Source organism: Otolemur garnettii, unplaced genomic scaffold, assembly GCF_000181295.1.
Source record: "Otolemur garnettii isolate 467f Iridium unplaced genomic scaffold, OtoGar3 scaffold00022, whole genome shotgun sequence".
Taxonomy (NCBI): domain Eukaryota; kingdom Metazoa; phylum Chordata; class Mammalia; order Primates; family Galagidae; genus Otolemur; species Otolemur garnettii.
This window is the reverse complement of record NW_003852417.1, coordinates 20102791-20129174: the sequence shown is the minus strand read 5'-3', so window position 1 is coordinate 20129174 and position 26384 is coordinate 20102791. Positions and strand designations below refer to the sequence as shown.

The 26384-nt window shown below is 47.1% G+C and overlaps 1 protein-coding gene across 1 annotated transcript in view; it reads left to right on the top strand.

The window, feature by feature from the left end:
* ALK (ALK receptor tyrosine kinase) overlaps positions 1-26384 on the top strand; it is a 701480-nt gene that overhangs the window by 578060 nt on the left and 97036 nt on the right. The window contains exons 6-8 of the mRNA XM_003787498.2: positions 4580-4711; positions 9202-9333; positions 11197-11297. Coding sequence (XP_003787546.1) covers positions 4580-4711; positions 9202-9333; positions 11197-11297 — 365 coding nt within the window. The remainder of the gene's footprint in view (positions 1-4579; positions 4712-9201; positions 9334-11196; positions 11298-26384) is intronic.

Below are 26384 nucleotides of genomic sequence, written 5' to 3'. Positions count from 1 at the left end.
GGGCTCTGCTGTGCATCAGAGAAGTCTGGGGGGGCAAAATCCTGGGAAGCCAGAGTGGAAGCAGTACTGCCCCCATTCCTGAACCCCCTCCTTTATCAAGGTTCCTGGATGGAGGGCAGGGATGCCAACTCCTTGACCTTCCATACCCACCGGCCCCACTCCTGAGGACTCCTGCCTCTTGGATGACCCTAACAAACAAAGCATAAAGGATAGAGAACAAGGGGTCCAAAGCGGTGGGTTCCCACCCACCCCTCAGCAAGCCTTGTAACCACTCTGAGCCTTGGAATTCTCAACTATAAAATGGGCGTGATGATACCTTCCTCAGATAAAACACAAGGTCAATTCAATTCCCAAACGTTGAGATGTGGTGGAGAGGTCTATACCTCAGGCACTGTTGTAGGCTCTTGAAGGTAAAACAGATATTTTCAATGCAAGTCACTTACTTCAGTCCACTTACCTGGTAGAAAGACAGGCATGTCTGCCACATTCAACTCAAGAAGTAATGTGCTTGAGTGAAAGGATCGTGCATGAAGGGGGAGAATCCATGAAAATGGCCCAGATGAGGTGGTGAGACCTAGATCCCCAGGGCTGAAAGGTGAGGAGTTGGTGGGCAGCACTCCCAGAGGAGAGGGCAACCCGGCGTCCAGAGGTTGACCTGCAGGTTACCTGCTGATCCCATGTGGGGCAACCTCTTTAGGCCTCGATAAAAGAGAAGAAATCACCCAGGAAAATATGCCTATGTGTGGGCTACATAAAATTGTAAAATGTTTATGTAAATACATTACAAAGAGAATGAAAAGATGCACAAAATCCTGGGGAAAATGATCAAATGTGTCATTAATGAGTTCATATAACTCGATATGAAAACACAAAGAAACTAATAGATAAATTGGCACGAGGAAGTGGCAAATTCCCTAAAAACCAAAGTTGAAAAAATAAAAGTTGATAACATTAAAAAAAAAAAACCAACCAACCTCTCTGACTATCAAATAAATCCAAAATAAAATACCAGGGAGATACCTTTAGTTAAAAATAAAAATTATGATAATACGTAGGGTCAGCCAGGACGTAGCGTGAGGCCGTGCGTGTGTGAACACAGCTGGTGAAGAGCATAAATGGGATTAACGTCTAGAAAGCAATTTGGCAATGTGTATCAGGAGCCTTTAAAATGTTTATACCTTTTTATTCAGTAATTCCACTTCTGGGAATCTATCCTATGAAAATAATCTGAAATGCAGGCAAAGGTTTATGCTCAAAGATATTCTTCAAAGTGTTATTGTAAAAAGGAATAGCAATCCAATCGTTGAATAATGTTTAAATAAATGATGGGACATGGCGCACAGTATTGTAGCCATTAAAAAGTATTTTATGGATAATTTTAAAGCCCTTGGAAAAGCTTGTGATACAACCTTAATTATTTGAAAGTCTGTATTCAGATGACACAACTATACACGCTTTTAAAGTGTAGGCAGAAAAAAACTACACTAAAGAGAAATCTACCGAGATGTTAAAAATGATGGCCTCTGTGTGATGAGGTTCAGGGAGTTATTTTTGTTTCTTTTACCCTGGTTTTGAACTTGAGACAATTGACTTATATTTTTAGAATGAAGGAAAGTGAAAGAAGCTGTAAGATCTATTTGGGGAGTGACAAGTAATTGGTGTAACACTCTGGTGTTCATGAAGACGCACCATGGGACATAAGGTGTGAATAAAACACCACCTAGCTTAGATTTGTTCTGTAGGTTGAGTTTGCTTTTTTGTTATGGCAGGGCTGGTGGTGATGGTAATCAGGGCCTATCTGTATTTAAGAATCTCTTGTGAGAAGACATAAGAAGAAAAATTGAAAGGAAATCACCGAGCAAATAGAAAGAATTTCTCTTCTTACTCTAACTCCCTGTGCCCTGAAAGAGAGGCCGAGAGGACAAGCTATGTGGCTGTGCTTCCCCACTTCCTCCTGCCGAGTGGAAATGACAGAGCTCCCCTGCCCTGCTTGTGACAAGTTTAGTGAGCAGGCAGGGGCAGCTCCTGGTGTGTTCTTGGTCTTAGGGACACATCCTGAAGCCACCACCCCCACCCTCACCCCTTCAAGGCAACCCCAAAGTAAGTGTCCCAGGCAAGACCATCTCCTCTGCTCTAAACTGTTAGGGATAGGCCATCTTTGCTGGACCAGCACCAGTTTGTCAGAATTTTACCTCCCAGTTTTCAAGAACGCATAAATGGATGTGGAGAGAAGGGAACACTTTTACACTGCTGGTGGGACTGTAAACCAATACAACCTTTACGGAAGGAAGTATGGAGAATCCTCAAACTAGACCTCCTATTTGATCCTGCAATCCCATTATTGGACATCTACCCAAAAGAAAAAAAAAATTGTTTTACCATAAGGACACTTGTACTAAACTGTTTATCACAACTCAATTTACAGTTGCCAAATGTGAAAACAACCTAAATGCCCACTGATTGAGGAATGGATTGACAAACTGTGGTAGATATATACCATGGAATATTAATCAGCCACTCAAAAAGACGGAGACTATACATCTTTTGTACTAACTTGGATGGAGGTAGAACACATTCTTCTTAGTAAAACATCACAAGAGTGGAGAAGCAAGAATCCAATGTACTCAATTTTGATATGAGGACAATTGATGACCTAGTACATGGTGGGGGTGGGGGAATGGGGGAGCAGAGAGAGGGAAGGAGAGAGGAAGTGGGGGTCACAGTGTTTGGCACACCTCTTGGGGAAGGAACACATTTATAAGAGAGACTTTGCTTGACAAATGAAATTAGTGTAACCTGATCTTTGTACCCTCAATGAATCCCCACAATAAAAAAAAAAAAAGAACACACGAGTGAAGATGGAGAATTAACACCCAGAATGAAGGGTACAAAATGAACTTGAGCTTTTGCCTCTCAAAATGAGTGTTGTATCTCTTCCTGCCCTTCCATTAGTATTTTGATCCTGTGTTTGTCTCAGTCTCTTGGTGTACATGGGCTTCCAGACCCTCCCCTCCCAGGGTTTACCAAAATCTGTGAATACCCATGTCCCCCAGGCCACTCTGCAGACTCCACATATACGAAAAGTCAGCCTTCTGTGTACACGGAGCCCTCAGCCTGCCAATGCTGTTCTCAACCTGCCTTCAGTTAAAAAATACCTGTTTGTGGGCAGTGCCTGTGGCTCAGAGGAGTAGGGCGCTGGCCCCATATGCCAGAGGTGGCAGGTTCAAACACAGCCCCGACCAAAAACAGCAAAAAAAATACCTGCTTGTAAGTGGACCCATGAAATACAAGCCTGCCTTGTTCAAGGGTCAACTATATTTAGAATTGGGGGTAGGGGCAGGGTGAGTTTTCAACCTTTAAGTTATTGAGGAGCAATATTGCCTTGGGCTGTCTTAAGGCACAGGGAGAGATGGAGTTGATGTTTTTCTTTCTGTGAGGAAGAAAGGGGTACAGGTAACTAGTTCAGAAAACTGCAAAGGCCTAGTCCCAGAACAAGTTAAACAACTGAGAGGTTGGTCTAAACTTGCTATGCTGGGCTTCAGATGATCATGAGCCCCGTGGGGCCAGGCACTGGGCAGGGCAGGAGGAGGCTCACACGATGTGATGGGGAAGTTGGGAATGTGGCACCCATGTTCTAGAGGCAGGTTTCCTGGAACCAAGGCCAAATGAGTGAGTGCTGCAGGAAGCTGTGAAGACTGTCACAGGCAGAGTATGTGAGCTGGACTTAGGCAGGGTTTGCAGCAGCTGGGCATGGGGTATACTATCACATGACCATGACATTACCTGTGTCCCCTGGGGGGTCCACACAGGTCCATGGGGAGAGGCAAAGAGACATGAGACAGCACAGGTAATTTGTGCCAGATCACAGGGGACTTTGATGAGCAGGTTAGAGTGTTCAGATAGGATACCCTGGACGGAAGGGAGGCACTTTCCTAATGCCCAGGAGTTGCAGAGAATACCCAGCTAGGCTGGGGGCCAGTCAGACAATGCCAGGTGGTTATCTGCTATCATCTGACAGACTGAACCTCTTCTAGGAAAGAGGGCACAAGGCCACCTCCACCATCACCCTCCATGATGGAGAAAGCAATTTTACAGCCTGACAGCCTGGGTCTGAATCCCACATGCCAGCTGTGTGATCTCAGACAAGTCATTAAACCTCTTTGACCTCAGTGACCTCAATTAATAAATGGGCCCTGTAAAGATCTTCCTACCTTCCTCATAAGCAGGACTGCTAGACAGACAGAGGAATTCCAGAAGTGATCACACTGGACTTGATGTTGCTGTCAGTGCTATGGGGAGCAAGTCAGTGAACCAGTAAGCCATGGAATTTCAGATATTAGATATCACCTACCCTAGACAATTCTACATTAGAATCAGCAGGAACTGATTTGAAAAAGCTCACCGCTATGTGGGGCTCAGAGAGGCTGGGAAACACAGCCCAATGGGGCCTTGTTCATCTTTTCCCCACGCAGCTGAGCACTGAGGTGGGTGGGATGGAGGGGGGCACTGATTAGCACTGGGTACCACCAAGATGGTGCCTGGACCCAAACTGACCTCTGTGTGTCTGTGTGCTTGCCAGGAACAACCCCAGGCTCCAAGATGGCCCTGCAGAGCTCCTTCACTTGTTGGAACGGGACAGTCCTCCAGCTTGGGCAGGCCTGTGACTTCCACCAGGACTGCGCCCAGGGAGAAGACGAGGGACAGCTATGCCGTGAGTAGCTGGGGCCACCCCCTCTCCTCCTTGCCCAGCCCATGTCCACAGCCCCCTCCTACCCCCATGTCCCCAGACAGATGAGCTTGGACAGCCTTCCTGACATTCAGTGACATGTGTGACTGCTCTCATGACAAAGCACATGGTGTGTAAGAGGCAGAGCTAGGATTTGTGGCCTGCCTTCAGAGCCTCACTCGGAACCTCTGCAGGCCAAGCTCATTTTTTTTTTTTTTTTTTTTTGTGAGTTTCCAGCACTTGGTTGTACTAAGCCCTAAACCTAGCTACAGACCCACACAAGATGAAGGGGCCAGGACAAGTCAGGGGACCAAGGCACTGCTCCCTCGTGGAGGTGGGGATAAGATCACCTGCCTCCCTCTCTGACTCTAGGTTTCTTCATCTATAACACGATGCCAGTTGACACTAAATGTTCAGAGCCCCTCCTGGCACATAATAAATGCTCAGCAAATAGCAGCCATGTTATTAATGTTGTTGTTGTCTTCATGTGGATGGTTCCAGAATCAACATCAATGTCACAGGGAAATGTTCTTGACTGCACTTGTCTTTCCCAGGTAGTTGGGAACCTGTAATGTTTTCTCTGAGCAGGTGTTCACACTGAAGCTCTGTTGGGGATGTCCAGGTCCTCTAAAGAACTCTCATGAGGGTCGCTAATGTTGGGCCAGGGTAGTTGAGCACATCCTGCCATGATTGGAATTTGGAGAGAAAAATTAGGTTACATTAAGTCAACTCATTCCACCAAAGGGCCAGCCCCAACTCCCCACGCCTTCCCTAGAAGGCATCTCCTGCCCACTCTCAGGTTGCCTGCAGACTATCAGATGCCCCTGTGCAACACTATTAATCTTTCTGCAACCCTTAACTCCTCCAGGGGTTGCGTGGGCTGAGTGGAGGGCCTGAGGTAGAGGTGGCATCCCCCTGCCCTTCTCTACAAATTATGACACCCCTCCTCCAAACCACACCCCAGCATGCCACTCTCCTTCCCCTCTCAGACACAGACACCTCTACATTTCCAATTAAACATTGCCAAATCCAAGTAAGACACCACAGATGCAATAGTGCATTGAAGGGGGGTCATCTAGGTTCCCTGTGTGTCCTAACCAATGGCCTCAGTGGCATGTGGCCCTGCAGAAAGGGGCTGGGTGTCCCCCCTTCACTCGCCATGGGGCAACGACTCCCTGGGAACTGCAGGCAGATCACTACCCCTCCACGGACTTGATCACCTCACCTATTTTGTATGGATGCTTTTCCTACCAGGAGAGCCCAATTGTTTTTAAAGTTTATTTTTTATTATAAAATAAACATGCTGGTTGTAAAATACTTGGAAAATCTAGAAAAGTGCACAAGAGAAAATACTATTGCTCGTAATCCTCCCTCTCAGACATTCAGAGATAACCATAATATTTTGATATATTTCTTCTAGCATTTTTCCCATGACTCTATATGTTCAATAAAATGTATAACACATATTTATCAAAACTGTTAACAGAGTTGTCACACAAGAAGGAAAAGAAGTACTGTCATTTGGCCCAGAGTTTATACTTGGCAGCTCCCATGGCTGCTGCCGAGGTCACATCTCTATGACTCTACCAATTTGTCTCTCTTAGAGTGGAATCAGCTGTCATAATTGCCGAATGTTGCAGGATTGATTGACCCACACACAGCCCGGTTTGGCCGTCCAGCCAATGAAATAACTGGCTACAGGCCAAAAGGGGGGCTGGTGAGGGCAGTGCTTCTCAAATGCTAGAGAACCACCAAGAGGGCTTGTTTAAAATGCAGATTCTGACTCAGTAGGCTGGGGTGGAGCCTGAGACGTCATACTCCTAACAGTTTCACAAATAATGTGGATACCGCTGGTTCCTGGACCACCATTCGAGTGGCAAAGGGTTAGAGGACAGAACCCTTTGTTCAGCAATGTGCCAAGTGCTGAGCAGGTACTTGGGGCGAATGAGAAGAGAAAAGCATGATCAAAGGATGAGTTGACACCATTAGACCCAACCCTGTGGGCCAATCTTTTGCTCGGCAACTGGCCTTAGCAGTAATTTTCCAAATTCGGCTGACCCCTACCTAACCCTAATTCCACCAGCCTCCTTGAGAGTGGCTTCTTTCTAAGCATAGAAAGTTTAGAGCAATGGAAATGCTCCCAGCGCCTCTTCCTCTCTTCAAGGTTTTCATTGTCACATAAATTGTCATCTTGCTAGTTTGCCTGGCTCCTCTCCCTTTATTCAATTAGCCAAAAAGAAATGGGGTTTCCAATTTCAGCTCACCCTGGATCCTATGCCAAGCTAAAACATCTCCCAGAGATGGAGAATGCCAATGGCTTTCCTTGTTCCTGTCCAGATGGAAGGCAGAGGCACAGTTAGCACACGTGTGGCCCCTGGAGGCATTTCCAGAGAGGCAGCCAGGGACCTGTTGGTTGTTTCGGCCCATGTGATGAGTTGCTTCCCCTAAGTCAGGTGTGAATGAGCATTAATAATGCTACCACCACTTTGTATCTGCACCACTCCAGCTGTTTACAGAGTGCTTCTGTACTCTCTGCCTTATTTTATCCTCAAACCAATCCAGTGAAATAGATACTAACATTGCCCCGTTTTAGAGATGAGGCATCTGAGGCTCTAAGAAAGGAAATGATGTGTCCAAGGTCACACAGCCGGGCGTGCTGAGGCCAGATCTAGAACCCTCATGTCCAGATTCCTGTGCCCCTGTGGTTCCAACACCACCAGTCAGGCTCTGTTCTCTCCACGCCCCCACCTGCTGGAAGATGAGGAGAATGACGTGCTGGCAGGCTCTGGGGCAGCCCTGCCTCCTCCTCCATCCTGCAGCCCAAGCCTGCTGGGATCTTCCAGGGCGGGCCCTGGTGTTTAAAGCTCACTTGTGAAGGGCACTCCATGAGAAGGTCACTTCCAGCCACCAGTTGATTTCTGCAGAAGTGAATGCGGGATCCCTTGAGGGGGGAATAAAGAATAAAACAGAAAGTTCTCCTTCGCTTTGGGAGTTTTAATCAGAGGAACATGTGAGGCTTGAGGGAAAGGGATTTCTTCAGGGGGGTATAAATGGGAAGAGATGCTCAAAGTCAGTGACAGCCTGTTTTAATTTATAATTCTGCCTCCGTGTGAAATGCACAGAGAATCGAGGGGGAAGTGAGTAATAATTCACGAAGGTGCTGTCACAGCCAGGAAGCGTTAGGGCCTCATTGTCAGCCTGCCGCTGCCAAGAAGGCTGAGAGAAGACAGCGTGGAGTGCAGGAGAAAGCGTCTTTCCTCCTACGGGAGACACAGGCTTCTCCACGGCCAGGTCTGGGGCTGTTGGTGCTAATGGAATAGCCTGGAATGGCCCACTAGTTCCTGGAAGCTGAGAGCCTTGCCTGGAGCCATTGTCGGAGCCAGCCGGAGAAAGTGAGCTCTCTCTAGGCCTCTTCTCCTTTCCTCCTCCTCCTCCTGCGGGCAGTGGGGAAATAACAGTCTCAAAAGGGTTCCTCAATGGGACCTGTGATCAGTCTGATGGCTAGGAAAGGATTACAGGCCCCTTTTGCTGAGCCTGAGATGATATAAAGAGACCCCAGTGACTGGAACCGTTTGATCAGGATTAGCCAGGTTACGCTACAGTAACATATTTCAGCGGCTTAAGATGACATTTACAGCACCTGTCCAATGAGGGGTGGGCTGGGGCAGGAACTCGCTCCACAGGATCACACAGGGACCCAGGCTGGCAGAGTCTCCTCCATCAACATAGCAGCGCCCTCAGGAAGGAGAATTCTCCTTGGTCACTTCAGCGGAGAAAGAGACTGCAGATTTACCCCAGGGCTTTCACAGCCTCAAGCCGGATGAGATGCATATCACTTCCCCTCACATTTCATTAGCTAGAGTGTGTCATATGGCGTCCCTCAACTGCAAGGGGGTTGGGGAATAAAGAGGCTTGAACACTATGTGTCTCTGCAGACAGGGGTGACATGCGCCATCCAACCAACCCCCAGCCAGCACAACCACCATCACCTCCCTTTTATCTCTGTGTATTCTCTTGTCATTGCGTCCTCCATTGGAAATGTATTCTAGTGAGTTACACGTAGGCTTCTCCTGGGCCCACACTCATGGTGGATCAGTATAAAGAGATCTGAAATTAGAAGCACATGGTCTGAGTCTGAGTCCAGGTGGGTTATCTGTGTGACCTTGGTCTGCTCACTTAACATTTCTGAGCCTCTGCTTTGTCGAATGCAAAACTGGGCTAACAATACCCATGCTGTGGAAACGTTGTTATTACTATTTTATTTTCTGAAGATCAGAAAATTATAAAGCAGCGTATGCACAAGTGAGGGCTTAGAGCTTCTCTCATGTCATTAGACATCAAGCATTCCAGCCAGGGAGTTTTTACTAATGAAGATATTAAATAACTTGGTCATGCTGGGCTAATTGGACTTGACGTTGGCATATTTTGCCTCTAGCGGTCCTGGAAATGACAGTGCCCCTGTGCTCTCTCCACAGGTAAACTCCCTGCTGGTTTTTATTGCAACTTTGAGGAAGGCTTCTGTGGCTGGACCCCAGGCACACTGTCACCCCACACTCCTCAGTGGCAGGTCAGGACCCTCAAGGATGCACTGTTCCAGGATCAGAAAGGTACTACCCCTCTCCTCCCTTATCCATGGTGCCCATCCAATGTCTGAACAGACTGACAAGAGACCTGGGACCTAGGGAGGCTTGGGTCATTTGAACTCTGGCCCCCATCTGGTTTATCCCCTATGGCTTCCTCAGCCTCCTCCCACCTCTATCCCCACCCCTGACTTGAGTTGGCAATGCCTGTCTTACCCTGGCTGGAACCCACTCCCTTGAAAGCCCCGTAGCAGCGAAGGGCCTCCACATACCAGAGATATGGTCACCCACACCTCGGGAAGCTGCCTGCAGACCCAAAGACACCAGCTGGGGCAGGGTGTGGGACAGAAGAGGGTCTGCAAGGCCAGCCATAGCCCAGCCCTGGGTTGCACCCTGGTGCCCACCTTTCTGCAGGGCAGAGCTAGTGGCTGGGAAGGTCCCTCTCCCTCTTTCCTCCCCTGCATTTGCCTAGAGACCCTTCCTTATACCTAAATCCCTCTCTGTCCAAGATAAGATCACCTATCCTATGGGTTATTTTTAGAAACAAGAATAACAAGTGTAAGAGAAGACAAAATCCAGACCCACCACAAAGGATCCTGCAGCTCTGCTGCCCCTGCAGCTCTGTGCTCAGTCTCCAGAGCCAGCTGCATCTGAGCAGGTTGGCTGAGGGCCAGGACACTCTCACAGTGGCCCCACTAGCAAGAAGGCTGAGTCATTGCAGCCTCAGAGACTTCTTCAGGGGCCCCTCACCAAGTGTGGAGGGCCTGGGGGCCTCTACTTCTCCCTGGGGCCTCCACAGTTTGCAACATCACCCTGAACGCCCTGTCCTAGGGGGAGCAGAAAGGTGAAGCTCAAAGCTAGATGTGATCTTAATGTCTCTGCTCTCAGCTAATTCCCCCTTCAGCTCCCATAAGCCCTGGATGGACACCTCTAGTGGCAGGGCTCTCACTGCCCCCCATTGCAGCCTGGCCGTCATTTACCAGCTTGGAATTGCCACAAAGTTTTCCTCCCCCGGAGACAAGTGCCACCACCCTTCAAGTTCTACTCAGTGGTCATGATGTTTCTCTTGGGGACCCATAGACTGAACCATCCCCTTTGCCCCTAAAGTAGCCCTTCAGATATTGACCCCCTCACCCCATGGGAGCTTTTCTATCCCTAGTCACATAACCCCAGCCTCCTGAGTCTTCCTCATGCTGGCTAAGATCTCCAGCCTGTCCTTGCTACTCTGCTCTGGACTCACCTGAATTTATGACCCGATAGTAAATCACTAGCAGACTTTGCTAAGAGAGTAAGGAGGAGAGGAATGACTAAAGTCATGCTTGACGATCTCTGGGCCGCTGAAGAGTCGTGAGCTCTCACTGGTACCTGTGTCCATAGCATTGGCCGTGTACAAAACATTCCTCGGTTCCTAAAGGTTTACAGATTCTTCTTCCTGCCACCACATGGGGTTGGGGACTCCTGTCCTCCCAAGTGTTCAGGCACAGCAGCACTTAGCAAACACAAGAAGGGAATCTCCCCAGGCAGGGTATGGGGCACAGGATGACCTGGGCTCTGAACACAGAAGAGGAAGGTAAAGGTCGCAGAAGCCATCAGAAGGCCATGAATTGACATGAGTGTGCTTCAGATGGAAGCTCATGACCTTAGAAGGTCAGGGATACAGCAGCCCAGATGTCTGTCCCTGGGACCTCACACACGGTTTGAAGGAATAACTTTTCACATGAGCCAGATTCTACTGACGATGACACGGAGGCTTTCTTCCTCACTATAGGCCGGAAGCCAGTGTCTTCAAATATCCAGCTAGTCTATCCGAGAGCTGTGCCCAGTCCCTCAACCCTCTTAGACCCTCCATTCCTGATGCTCGTGCATTCATGGCTCTTTTCCTGTCCCCAGGCCATGCCCTGTTGCTCAGCACCACTGATGTCCCCGCGGCTGAAAGCGCCACAGTGACTAGCACCACCTTTCCTGCACCGATGAAGAACTCTCCGTGTGAGGCAAGTCCCTGTGTTCCTCTAGTTGTCTGGCTTCTCCCACCTCCTGTCACCTCCAGATGAGCCCAAACAGGCTAAGAAGCATCCTGTGAGGCTGGGCTGGGTGTTCTCCTGGGGAAAGGACACGAGGGCCATCTCTGCCATCTTCTAGGGAGAGCACGTCCATCCATGTGGTAAAATCCCACCTGCAGACCATGATACCCCCCCCACGCGCAGTCAGCTGCACTGAGCTACTTGCAGTAGGACCCATGTTTAAGCAAATCCAGGGAGGCTTTCCCACGGCCTAATAGGGGACAGTAACAAGGATTCACAAAAGACTTTCTGCAGATTCCTTTTTCAAAATATTAAGCTCTTACATTTCAGATACTATCGAGAATCAAAAATTTGATTTATATAAATTTCACCAAGACATCAGTGACATCAGTGTGGTACCTCCAAAGCCATTTACCCCAATGATTCCTAAAACTGTTATCTCGTTAGTGGGGAGGATGGTGGGCCTGGCTCCACATTCCTTAGCATACAGTCATGTTGTCTAGGGGCCAAGAAATGTGCTTAAGATGTCATTATGGCACAGAGATTAAGCCTACAGACTCTGGAGTCAACCACCCAAGTCCGAGCCATGTTGCACCACTGACTGGCTGTACAGTTTGTTCGGGCAGTTAATTATCTTTCAGAGCTTCAGTTTCCTCACCTGGAAAATGGACACTCTAAGTTCCTGCCCAGAGGAGTGAAGATTAAATAGGCAATACATGTAGAGGGCTTAGAAGAGCATCTGGCAAAAATAAGTAAGCACTACATTAGCTGCACACATGTGTAAACATTCGGAAGGAGAGCGAGGGAAGAGGAAAAGGACTTTAGCTAAAAACCAGACTCCAAGCTCCCAGAGACCAGGCCGAGCCTTGTGCCTTCTGCAATCCCGCACGGCACCTGCATCAGCACCGCACACATAGTAGAAAATCAACATAGTTTAGATCTGGCCAGTCCTCTCTTTCTGGAAACTCGCAGGACAATTTGCTAACTGGCTTAGTTTCAAGAATAGCTTTGCACCCTCTGAGCAATTTGTTTCCTGTCAAGGTGTGGACACTGTGAAACTGACCAGATTCATTCCCCCTCCTTGGGCTGGTAGAAATGGCAGGGAGGACTGGCCAGCAGAAGTCCAGAGTACAGCATTCCCCAGGCTAAGGGACACAAGCAAATTCAAGCCCTGCAGGTTTCTTGTAAAATAAATACTCGCAGACATAAAACAAGTAAGAATGGCATAAGATGTACCTACAGATAAGACATTTTTTAATCAGAAGAATGGTTAAATTAAAACTGAGGCTCCACCTGGTAAGCAAATAGGACTTAGGGATGTGTGCTCAGCAGCAGCCTCGCCTGGTTTGATTTCATCCAGTGGCATTTGCCCCATCTTACTCTCTTCTAGTTCATATTTTCTCACCTGATTTTGTGTATCTCTGTGAGCCACCTGAAATCCTTTTTGGAAACAGTCTGGGCACAAATAAATACATTAATTAAATTAAATTGTGTTTGAGAAACCATGCCGTCTGATGCCCGTGGTGGAATTACACAGTCACTGCTGATATTTCTCAGGTGCCGAGAGCAGGTGCCTAGAAAGAAAAGCCTCTTAAGAGAGAACCTGGCTGAGGACAGAGGGTTGGCCCACCTAAGAGGGCAGGAGGATCCTTTAGCATGTGGTATTTAAATTTATTCTTCACGGGATTTAATATGAGCCAAATTTCAGAAAAAGAAATGTCAAGGTAAAAATGATGTTATTCTAATACTTCATCATTTCTCTGATAACCTTTGAGTTGATCGATAGCTTAAACAGGTATTTTGTTTTACTGGCCTGTTTTATTTTTCCTCCAGTCAAATTTGCTCTGGGCTATTTCTACTCCTCCCTGCCCTTTTCCAGAACTTGGCTCAGCAGCCGTAATGAAGGGAAGGGAGTAAGTCCATGCCACATCCACATTCTGTATATTTATATTCACATTCACATAATTCTGCATCAGGTTTTCAAACCATTCATCTAATGCTGATGGGTCTTTGAATTCCCAATGTTGGGAGAAACATTTTCAGCAGAAAAACAAGTACCCAAAATAGAAATATGCATTTTTCCAGGTTTGTAAGCCCCATCATTTATTTTATTCAAATCCTAAATGCAGAAGGCAGGAAGTTGATTTCCTCATCCCAGGTTGGCTGAACCCCAATTGCTAAGAAACAGATATTACATTGCTCTGGAGGACTGTGTGAAGTTAACTCAGGGCTTTCAAACCCCACCCAACCTACAGGGGCCTCGGGTGGCTGTGGGGCCCCAGTGCAGCAAGATGACACCAGGTGGACCTGTGGGTGAAGGTCGCTGAGGAGTGTGAACTCTATAGGGACAGGTATCCGGCCAAGCTGAGCTCTGGTGACAATGTCCACCACCTTCTCTAAACTTAGCTTAGTCCTGCTCTTCAGGGAGTTAGAGAAACTGCAGAATATCTTAAAATGCTTCTTAAGAAACCCCACAATCATTAATGGAATCCAATAGGAGAATTGATATCATTGTCAGAGAAATTCCTTCATAATCTGTGAAATGAGTGAACTATTAGCTCAACTTCAATCACCTGGAAAATGCAATAAATGCAGGTCCTTGGCCCCACCCTGAACCTACTGGATGGCATCCCTAAGTGCAGCCTGGGGCTCTGCACTTTCAACCCCACCCTCGGAGATTTGCAGCACACTGAAGCTTGAGAGCTATGGGCCATACGTGTGCTTTGCTGATTATGCGCCCACGCAGAGAGTTTTTCTCCACTACCTGTCCCCCCAAATAACCTGTTATAACTTTCTATTTAGAAAGATGAGTCAGAGAAAGGGTTAGAAATGATGGATGGGGGTAGAGAGAGAAGAGCCCAGATAGAAGGGGCTGCGAGAGCACGAGGAACCAGGTCAGACCCCCACCCACATGGAGCCAGAACCAGGGCACACCTTTGTGCCACCCCAACTTCTAGGAAAGTCCAGAAGCCTGCCGGCTCCCGCCTCCTCCCTCCAGATTCTTGAAGCCACCGCTGCTGGTTCTCACTGGCCACCACGGCTGCCGGGCCACCTCTTCTCTCTCTCTCTGCACAGTTGCACATGGGGCATGAATATTTAAAGCCCTCTGCCTAACCCAGCCCCAAACACAACAATAAACGTGAGAAAGCCACGTGGGTTTGGTTTTCTTCTGGTTCTCCCCTCTCTGCCACAAGCTCTTCTCTGCTGGAAACCGGGGAGCCACTTGCAATATATTTCTATTTTATTTTATTTTATTTGTGCTTTTATTTTGCTGAGCTCCAGTTCAAATAATTAAAGTCATCCCCAGAGAGGGGAGCCTCATGGTGGCTCTCACGTGCTCGCTGGCTGTCAGACCTGCTTTCATCGCCTTCGCTTTGAGACACCCTCAGATGTGTCTGGCATTGTGGCCGCTGGTAATAAAGAGCACAGCAGAGTGGCGGCCGTCCCGCCCTCCCCCTGCTCTCGCACATCCGAGCAGCCTGAATGTCTCAACAAGCCCCGTGCGGTTTGAAATTCTATTTTATTTGAATAGCCTGCCTGTGACTAGAATAATTTAAACCATATTCTCAGGCCAGAACACGGCCAGGGATGGAGGCTACTGGGCTTTCCTCATTTTCTTTTCCCTCCAAAATATGGAACCAGTTTTCCTTCTGTGAGCTACAAGAATGCAGGAGACCCCCCCCCCCAATTTGTGGTGGCCAGGAACTGGCCACTGGTTTTCACCTGGCTAGAGCTCAGCTGCCTCTCCCCACACACGTGTATGTACAGACACACATGCGCCCAACACACACACTGGGACCCTGGGACACAGCAGGGACCTTTCCCTCCAGTGTTGGCCCTAGTGATAAAAAGATTTGACTTTTATTAGCCATTGTGGGCTGCTGAGATGGGGCAGAAGGCACGCAGCAGACCCCCATGTCTTTGTGGGCCAGCTGGTCTAGAGGAAGGGGACCCACACTGGATTGAGCCAGCAAATGTGGCCCAAAGGGATGTGGGGGAGGAGACTGGCCTCCAGAGCTGCCTAGGCAGTCCAGCCATGGTGTCTCAAAGCCTCACCAAGACGGTGTCTCTAATGGTGGGCCAGCCTAATGATTAGAGGCCAGAGAATCGTTCAGTAAACTGCTCTCTGGCTGATTTTATAAGGTTTTCAGGATGTTTTGGCCATCCTTGGAAACAGGGCCCATCCTTTCCCCCCTGCCTCTCAGGGTGACACAGAAGCTAGAAGGTCAGAGTGGTAACTGGGTTAACTTAAGCTTGCCCCGAACCACACCAGCAGACAAATAGGACTTTCAAGATGGGAGAGAGGAATGTCTCTGACTGCTGTGTTTTGAAAGTTTATTAAACTCAATGGCAAAATCCCCTATGAAAGGTGGGGAAAAGAGGGTGCACGGAATGCTGATAGCTTGGGGTACAGGAAAAAACAAAAGCTCATCCCACATCTGCCCCCACAAACTTCAACAAGGTAGGGGCTGAGAGGGAGGAGCAGGTCTTCTGGGCTTTCTCCCTGGAGACAGGGCCAGGGTGTGCAGGGCCATCGGAGGTGGGAGCAGGGCCGTCGGGGGTGGGAGCAGCCCTCTCGGCAGGGCAGGCGAGATAGGCACCACAGACCCACAGCTAATGATATAAACTATGAACAGGCTTAGGCCTTAGGAATCAAAGCTCCGTGCCCTTCCTATCACACAGCTCTGCTGGGAACAGACAGAAGCTTCTCAGTGAAGGGAGAGTTGATATGAGCTTCAAAAGCATCATACCAACATCATTCTCACCTAACTCAGAGTCCTCTGCACCCCAGCAGCGTGGACTCCTCCTCTCTGGGGGCAGGAAGAGAATGCCACCCCATTTTATTACAGAATAGTCTCTGCACTTAGTCGCTCCTTGGGATGGGTCTAATCTCTGGGTCTCACTCCTGGGTGTCAGGGATACTGCTGCTCACACCGGGGCCCCAGGGGCGTCTGTTCATCATGTTGGCCCCACGTGGTCAACTTACTTTAGCAAATCAGGGAGAAGAAGCTATTCCAAGAGGCTGTGTGGGCACAGGGAGACAGACCACAGGAATCTAGGGGCTTTTAGGGGTGATTATTCAATAGAAAAGCTAAGAAAACTTTCAGGTCACTGATGAATCACTCAGCTGCGGTCCATTAAAAAGCAAGCCAATATTCTTAACCAGAGCCCTCAAACACGCTTGCTTTTTGCACCCTAGGGGGGAAAGCCCTTCTTTTAATCTGAGGCTGCAGCAAGGGATCCTTAGTACCTATAAAGCCAACTAAGGGTATATTTTTAAATATCAGTCTTCTAGCGTAAGGCTGGCACAGGGCTAAGCATTCCACCTGCATTATCTCGTTATCTAAACAGACTGTGAGGATTTGTTACCCCATTGATTGATGCAGAAAGCAGGGCTTAGAGAGCTTAAGTGACTTGCCCAAGGTCACCCTGCAGAGCCCCCATTCAAGCCAGGTTTGTCTAACTCCAAAGCCAAATCCGTAAACACTCTAAGGTCACTGGACCTGAGTTAGATCACCTGAGTGTAAACCCCAGCTCTGCCCCACTTATGAGGCATATGACCTCACACAAGTCACTTCCCCTAATTAGGGATAAAAATACCTGGTTGACTTGCTGCATGAGGCTGTTACCAGGCTCAGATAGAAATGCGAAAACTCTTTGTAGTCTCTGTGCTACTTTATGAACAACAGCAATTATAATCATCATCATCCCTCATCTTCCCTTACTCAGTCACGAGGACGTTGGTGCTACCTAACTTCAGACCTGGTGCATGCTCTTACATCTCCATCAGCAACGTGTGGGCAGGTCGAGAGCTATTATCCACAGTGCTAGCATCAGCACCAGCAGGACGTGCCCCGTCAGCCCATCTCACCATTAATTAATTAATTAAATCACATAGCCCCCCAGCTGTCAGCATGTCCAGGATATGAGCAAATAAGAAGGCCCCTCACTGAGTTACAAGGATCCCACAAGTGAGGTCCTCCGGAGATTTCTGTTCCCAAATAGCTTTTACTTCAGCACGTAGGGCCAGGAAGCCAGTGGAGCCCAGCATTCTATCACGCCTTATTGTGACACGGTTGGCTCTGCCAGGGTACACGCGAATGGGCCAGAGTAATCAACGGCAATTGTAACTGCAGTTGGACATAATTAATTTAATAGCTTTGAGCCATACGAAATGAATACCTCTCCCACTGCCTGATGAAACTGAGACATACGAAAAATTCTAGTTGAGACTCAAGGGTGTGAATAAGATCTTGCTGGGCACTTGGCACAGACTTGGGTCCCATTCGTAAGCCATATGTGCATTGCAGACCCTCCTGGCTCCAGTGGTGAGCGTTACAACACACCTGTGCAGCCTGTGTGGGGGGACACCAGTGGGGAGCAGCTGTCTCCCTGGGGGCTCCGGGCCTCTGCAGACCCCCCCCCACCGTGCCTCACGCCCATTCTCTTTCTCGTGGCATCCATGATGGTTGTGGGGGCTTCAGTGCACAGTCCATCCTGGTCCCCAGCAGTGGGATTATAAAGCTACTTCTCAGTGTTACTCCCTCACCTTCCCTCACACACTCACACACAGAGAAACTGAGGCACAGGGGAAGCTGTTTATCCAAGATCACACTGCTATGATATAACTCAAGAATGTGTCACCTTTTTTCTTCCAGTAAGGCTGGAAAGATAATTCTCTAGGAAACCTGGAAGATAAAAAGCCAGATGGAAATTTTTAATATAGCATTTTTCATTCCGTCCTTTTCTGGGTTTGGTGAGCTGTTTATCTCTAACGTGGTGTGCCCTGCCTGCGCTTTCCAATGCAGGAGAAAGGAACTCATATTTATCAAACGTCTTTGCTAAGCTAGATGCTGGGCTCCTATAATCCTATTAAAGCCAGGTAATAAATCTCTAAAGAAAGTACTATCTGTGCCATTTTACAGACAAAAACACCGAGGCTCTGAGACCACTCCTGATTCTGATTCTCATGCTCTGTCCACAGCAGTTGACCCCCTTCTCCCTCAGCAGCTCCCACCAACACCTGCCTCCACCCCACGAAGCCCACAAGCCAGACAAGAGGACATAATCCTCCCTAAAAGAATGGAACACACATCAGAATTCTCCATCACTACCTGTTTTTTTGAGGCAGAATCTCTGTCTGGAGTTGAGTGCCATGGCCTCAGAGCTCACAGCAACCTCAAACTCTTAGGCTCAAACAATTTCTCTTGCCTCAGTCTCCCAAGTAGCTGGGTCTACAGGTGCCTGCCACAACACCCAACTAGTTTTTCTACTTTTAGTAGAGATGGGGTCTCGCTCTTGGTCAGGCTGATCTCAAACTCCTGAGCTCAGGTGATCCACCCACTTCCGGTTCCCAGAGTGCTAGGATTTTAGGTGTGAGCCACTACACCTGGCCCTCTCACTCCCTTTTTAAATATATCATCTACTGTTTTTTCTGATTATAAAAGTACTCTATATTCATTATAGAATTTTAGGAAAATACAGTGAAGTATGAATAAAAAAATTGAAATTGCCCAAGTCCTATCCCCCCAAAGATACTGGTACATTTATTTCCCAACAGATAGATGTAGATTTGAGCTTCACTATACAGAAAGGGCCCATTCAAATTTGGTATCATCGTACAAACACTTTGTACCTTCTTTCTTTACTGAATGCTATATTTTTCTATATTATTTCTCATAAACATGCTTTTAATAGCTACATATCCTACATGAATTTTATTGTTTGCATTCTAGTTATCGAAAGTCAAGATGTTCATTGTAAAAAATTGGGAAAAGAAAGAAAAGACTAAAGAAGGGGAAAGAAATACTTGTAACTCCATAACCTCGCCCAGCCAGGCATCCCGGAGTCATTATTTTTATGTCTGACGTTCATGTTGTCTTACCGTGCTTTTAGAAAGGGGCATACAGATGTCCCTAGCTTCAGTGTGAGTCCTCAGAAAGGAAGAGACATGACATGGTGCTTTCAGGAAAAGTCCCAGTCTTTGAAGTCTCCTACACCACCAGGAATCCAGCCTTTCTTAAGCCTCCACAATTGCAAGTCCTTGCCAGCATCACATTTTATTTGCTTGTTATCAAAAATCTGCATCTGGCCAGCTTCTTGCTGTGTTAGGTTGGTTTTTCATTAGGCTATTTATAGCTAGAGAGTTGGCGTTCATTTTTTCCAGGTGAATTAGAAGATGGTGAGCAAAAAACACTACATTTTCCAGTGTGTTGATATGATCAGCTAAAGTTAATAGGATGCCACTTGGAAACCAGGGGGCCCTTATTAAAACTAAAAGTTTAAGCCCAGAATCACAGCCCTTCAATGGGGTAGGAGCTTTAGTCTGCATGCAGAGCTCACTTGGTTGTCCCTAATAACAAGTCCAGTCTTAGTCTCGGCTAGCTACAGTGTAGGGAGGACCAAGGAAGGACCCCTCTCACCCTCCAAGCAAGTTCATCTTTGAACTTCTCTTTGAAAACATGTCTCCTTCTGCCGACCTGAATTACACACTAGAGCAGTGATTTTCAACTAGGGTGCCATGAGAGGACCTCAGGTGTGCAGAGAAAATGTTTAAAGATCATAAATGAAATTATTTTCGAAAGAAGTTCAAAAGCACAGTAAGTATACTAATTTTCTTACTCTTTTTTAAAAAAACATATTTAAGTATGCCACCTAAGTTAACTGCAGGTTCAAATATACATTGAGATAAAAAAAGGTTGGGAAACACTGGTCTAGACCCTCCGTTCTCAGTTTTGCCTCTCCTACCAAACTCTCAAGGCATTTCCCACACTGGGGCTGTTGCATGCAGAATGGACATTATTGGATACCACTGAGTCCCACTCTTTTGTCCCACTTCAGCCTAAATTCTATCATGGTATTTTTTTTAGTAGTAGTAGTTGAGAGGATTGTTCTGAAGCTGCCGCCAGGTATGCAATAGCGTATTCCTAACATAAAATTGCCATGATTACCTCGGGAGGAGGAATGGCCATGGCAGAAATAATAGTGTTAAGGCCAGCCACTGCTGCTCCTGCTTTACATACAGGACTTTAATTAATAAGATGACAAACACTGGTGCCACGTAATTGGAAAGTCTATCAGGCCCCACTGAGAGGCCAGGAAAAAAGGCCCTGGTGAGAGGACCGGCTGGAACCAGAGATATAATTGCTGGTGGCGGCTGCTGGGTTGTCTCTTTTCACTTGTCTCATTTTCTGTCTGCATAGAAAAGAGTTTGTTAGTCAAAAGCTACCATTTATAACCTAGATCTACTAAGAGGTTTCTAAAGGGATCAAAAATTGTATTGTTATGGGCACCAACGAGCATCATTTCCCATAAATATAATTTAGGATTTGTATAAGATTGCCTATCTTTTTGTGAATACACACATCCCTGTTAATTGCCTGTCAGAGACAATGTTTGTAAATAGTTTATAATCTGCTATCTCCCCAATTCCTCCACTGGGCAAGTATTTCTAAGATGAGATCTCATCAAAATACGAATTGATTTTGGAAAGCTGGTGTGGGGCCTGAGAGCCTGCATTGCTGATAAGTGCCTGGGTGGTGGCAATACTGCTGGTTCACGCACCATACTTTGAGCATCAGGGCCGAGAAGATCTTTATAGTGTGTACCCCAAACTTTAAGGATTATCATAATATATTTCCACAGGTCTGGTAGCAAGAGCACCAAGCATAGTGCAGATTCCAGGCTGACCATGTATAGACTTGGTTCCCAGGGGTGACTGACTTAACCTCTCTAAACCTCAGATTCTACATCTGAAAAATGGGTATAATAATACCTACATGATGGGGTGCTATGCATATAAAATGAGACAGCTTACAAAGCCTGAAAATTAAGTTCACAAACTCATCCTAGAACAAATGCTCCAGACCTCATTGCTGAATATCACTACAGTCACCATTGAAGTGAAGTGCTCCCCTTGGGAACCTAGGCACTGACACCAGCACCTAGTCCACCCTTCAAAGCAGTTTTGGAACTGTATTTCTGGAATGGCCATCAGAGCTGTCATTATATTACCCTTACTGTTCTGAATGTCATCAAAATGTCTTCCATATAATATTGTATTTATCTTTTGATAAAGAAAAAAGTCATTGGGGCCTGATAAGGTAAGTGGGGAGGGTGTTCCAACTTTTACACAGTTATTTGTTTACTGTGTAAAAACTCTTTCGCAGACAGTGCCGTGTGACCTGGTGCAGTGTCATGATGCAAGAGCCACAAAATTCTCACACCAACATTTTCAGTTAAAGTGTTCCTATTTTTCTAGCAATGTTTACTTGGTCTGCTATGCTTCTCATAGTCAACCAATGATTTTGACACACAATTCAACAAATTTCTGCAATGTTTTCTTCAGTTCTTCTTGTTATTGGTCATGCTGACTTCTCTGTATTAGTGACAATTTCTCTCCCCTCAGAAAAACATTTAATCTACTTGTACACTGCTGTTTTTCTCGTGGCATTATCCCCATAAACGTAGACTAAGATGTCCCTGATTTCACTTCCACTTTGGCAAGTTTAACAAGAAATTTAATGTTCGTTCATTGCTCTAATTCAAGCTCCAGCATTCTTGCAACAGCACACAAAAACATACAACAACCATAATAAACACCACTGCCACATGTTGACATGAACATGGCTGTGAAACACTGATATACCAAGGTTATAAAATGTTACCTAGCTGTTTGTACAGTGCTGCCAATGTAAGCACATGGTGGCAAGTTTGTGGACTTAATTGTCAGACCTCATATGTATGAGTGCCTGGTGCAGCTTTATGGCATTTAATAAATAATCAATTAGGCTTGGCACCCTTGGCTTAGTGAGTAGGGCACTGGCCACACACACCAAAGCTGGCAGGTTCTTGCCTGGCCCAGGCCTGCTAAACAACAATGACAACTGCAACCAAAAAATAGCCAGGTGTTGTGGCAGACACCTATAATCCCAGCTACTCAAGAGGCTGAGGCAAGAGAATCACCTAAGCCCAGAGTTTGAGGTGGCTGTAAGCTGTGATTCCATGGCCCTCTACCAATGGCAACATGGTGAGACTCTGTCTCTAAATAAATAAATAAATTATTTCATATCCTGTAGGCCAGCTAGACAGAAATAAGTCTTAAGATTGAATTCCAAGAGCATTTTTTTGCCCATTTTGGGTGCCAGAACCTTGACTGTGAAGATCCAGCTGGGCACACGTGGCATGGGCATTTATACCAGATGGTGTCAGTGGGCTGGTACTAGGACTGGTCCAGGTACTAGACCCTAGATGGGTCATTATGAAAGTTTTGAGATACACAAAAATCACAAAACAAATGAAGCCTTTCCAGTAAAACCAGTAAGCTGAGCAAATTGAAACTTGCATGGGTGAATCAGAAAGGAACCTGGCAACTATTACTTGGAAGTGAAATAATAGACCATAACACAGTCTGTCTCAAAACTTTCATAGTGAGTCATGTAAGGGAAATGGGAATCTTTAAGAGGGCCTGAGCTTGTAATCTGCTCTAGGAGCCCCAACAGTGAGCGCTCTGCACATAGACACAGTAATGAATAGGGGATACGCAGTCGGAACTGACATCAGTCCTCCCATCCTTCTAATTAAGAAACTGGTAAGAACCTTGCAGGTCCAACAGGGTACATCTGGCCCCACTTACATCCCAAGGTTACTTCTGCTGGTCCTTGGCCCAGGAGTCTCTCACTCTGGAAGTTGTTCTTGGTATTTACCTGGAGGTGATGGGATGGCCCTAAGAAGGCCGTCTGCTGAGGGTTGCAACTTCCCCCACAAGAAAATCACTCCCTCTACACCTTGATGATGGTGGGCACAATTCAAGCCATTTTTTAGTTATTAAGAATTGACTCTTACTCAAAGTCCAAATTGAAAACAGACCTCTCACTGCGAGCACCAGGCACTAAGTAGCCCCAGCTCTCCAGTGGTCTTCACCCAGGCTGCATTTTAGAATCACCTGGAGAGATTTTAAAACCTGCTCATGCCAGGACCTACCCAAGGATACTTGAATAAGAATTGCTGGGGTGGAGCCCAGACATCAGCAGTTCAGAAAGCTCTCCAGGGGCTTCTAATTTGCTCAGGCCAAAAACCACTGGTTCCCCCATGCCATTCCCAACATCACACGGGCTCTGCTTCCATGTTCTTTATCTCATACTTTATAACCAGCTTTAAGGCAGGCAGGGAAAGTATGATCATTGTCACAAGTTTGCCCATGACAAAATAGGGGCTCAGAGGAGGTAAGTGGCTGCCATGAGGTCATACAGCTAATAACACATTTAGCCACGGAACTCAAACTCCAAATTATGCCATCGTCAATAGACAAGGAACCAAGGATGGTTGGGCAGGCCCCTGGACAATGAATGTTGGCATTCTGGAAAGGTAGTGGGGGAGCACGGGGCAGGGCTCCAGAAGCTGCTCTCTAACTCAGATTCTGATTCCGGAGCTCTGGGGTCAGGCCAGAGAGTCTGCATTTCTAGCAAGTTCATATTAATACTGATGGACCAGTCTGAGGACCACACTCTGATTAGCAAACCACTGACTCTTAGAGGCAGAACCTGGAAGTAAACTAGGGACATGAGCACAGTGCGAAGTGGGCCAAGGGAACGGCATGGGTTCTGTTGTATACTAGACAGCTTGTGTCTTGAGGAAGAAAAGTATCTTCCTGGATGTAGAACCTTACTGAACACTCAGAGGATGAAAAAAAATAAATAAATGATCAAAACATAACACATTTTGCTAGCCTTTCACTGGCTGCCTGTTCATAATCTTATTCCAAGCTTTTTGCATTTGTTCCCAGAAAGAGACATTGTTGACACTCAGTGCATACCTGGGCTGGAGTTGTGGCTGTAGATACAAGTTTCCTGCTCTAAATGTAGGTGGGACCATGATGAGATTAAAGGAAAGTTATTTTTCTAATTCTCATATTATCCATAGCTCTGGACAGTTGGGTCACGTGGCTGTCCTGACCTAGGTCTTGACTGTCTGGTGTCCAGTGTCTTCCTCTGACTGTCTGTGTCCTATGTCTTGACTGTTACATGGCTGCAATTGTTTCACCCTTTGCTACACATTTGTAATTATTCATTTAAATTCTAACTTCCAGACTAAATGCTGTTCTCCAAGGGGTAGAGAAAATGTGAATAATTTGCAACACAGAGTAAGGGCAGTAACTATTTGTGAGTAAATAGTTGATAATCGCCTTTGAGGACTGATACTAAGAAGATCCTGGAGGACCTCCTTGGGAGACCAACGTGCCACAGCCTTAGCACTGTGCCTGGGTGGCCAGACGAGTTCTCTCTCTTTTGCCCAATCTGCTTAACTCAAAATATAATACAGGAGAATAGAGAAAGTACACAGCAGCCAGGTAGCCCAGAGTCCCAGCACAGACATGACAGGACTGTAGCTACTGACCTATCCAGGCCACTTGCAGAGTCTGCTTCAAACTGAAAAGTTCTGGAGAGCAACTGAGAACTGGGCAGTTTAGAACATAGCCAAGTGGCTGGGAAGTGGGAGGTCTCTCCCCTTCCCTGGAACCCAATTCCTGAGTACGGGGGATCGCAAAGGAGCATCACGGGATAGAAAGTTGACTTATTGTCCCTGAGAGGGGAGTATCTGCTGATATGTGTAAACGTTTTACTCATCCCGACGTTGATTGGCTCCCACCGTGCGCCCTCACTTGACAGCTGCTGGAAGCATGAGATGAGTAAGACAGTCTCTGCCTGGAAGGAGCTCGTCACCTACAGGGGATGGAGGGCAAGAGGAGGACGGGGCTACAGCCATGATGGTCTCCATAGCCTTAGTTAGAAGATTTCAGAGGAGGAGGTCGTTTCTGAGATGGATGATAAGAAAAGACTTCCTGAACAAAGAAAAAGTTTTCATTTTTCTTCAGTGAGCAGAAAGAAAAAGCAGGTGGAGGAAGCTGAAGGATAAAAAAGCACAGAAGCAGAAAAATGCAAGCTTGTGAAGCTCCATTGCACTCTCCCACACTCAGGAGTCGGGTTCAGGGAGGGGAAAGGACCTCCCACTCCCCAGCCACTTGGTTATGTTCTTAAACCACCCAGGTTTCAGCCACTCCCCATTCATTGGCTCCCACAAATCAATGGGGAATCCAGGAACTAGATTTGTGCAGGACAGTCTGGGAACCTACGTTTGTTGGGCTCCCATGTGTGGGTGGCTGGATGAAGGTTCCGGCAGGCCGACTACTTATCTGTCACTTGAAGGTTATGCACATAGTTCTGAAGTCACTTCAAAATACAAAACACAGGCATGTTTAGCAATCAACCCACCCATCCAGTCAAAAATTAAATCTTGCTTTAAAGTCAGGGGTTTCTTCCCTCCTCTGTCCCCACCACACCTGGCCCTATTGCAGATGGAGAGCCTGAAATCAGGGGAATGATGGTCAATGGCCACTCTTGTTCCCTACCCAGCCTCTGCTCCTCTTCTGTCATCCTGCTGACCTCTGACCCCTCGGGGTTGGAAGCACAGGGACAGACAGGAGGGTAAATGAATAAGACAGTTCTTACGGGACTGGGACTGTAGGGGATCTGGACATGACAAATGTTTGAGGATTACTGTTGCTCACATGGGCCACTTTTGTGGTTCCTTTGGAGATCTCCCTTTCTCCTCAGCCCTCCACAAGGGCTAGGAATCTTATCCCTCAACCGGGGGATGTGCACCTCTATTATAGGTGGTCACCTCCTCCTTCCTCGACCCTTGGGCATCTCGAGACACCAGCATCTTCTCCCTGCTGTGGTCTAATTACCTGCCTTACACACAGCTCTCCTCACCCATGTGCAGCATTCATGCATTTTTGCCCCAGCAAACCCTGGGAGTGGGGGCCAAGCATGCTGCCCCCTCTCCTGGCTCTGCCATCATAGCAGCTAAGCAGCCCCTAGTCCAAACTCCAAATATTCCAGACAGAGACAGACACTAGCCCACTGTGCTCCCAACCTTCAGGGGGTAAGTATCAAGTACTCAATGTGGCATCATCAAACCTCTCTCTCTTGACTGGCGATAAACAAAGAACCACCCCCCACTCTCCTTCTTAGCAGAAGGGTGAAGTGGACCTCATGA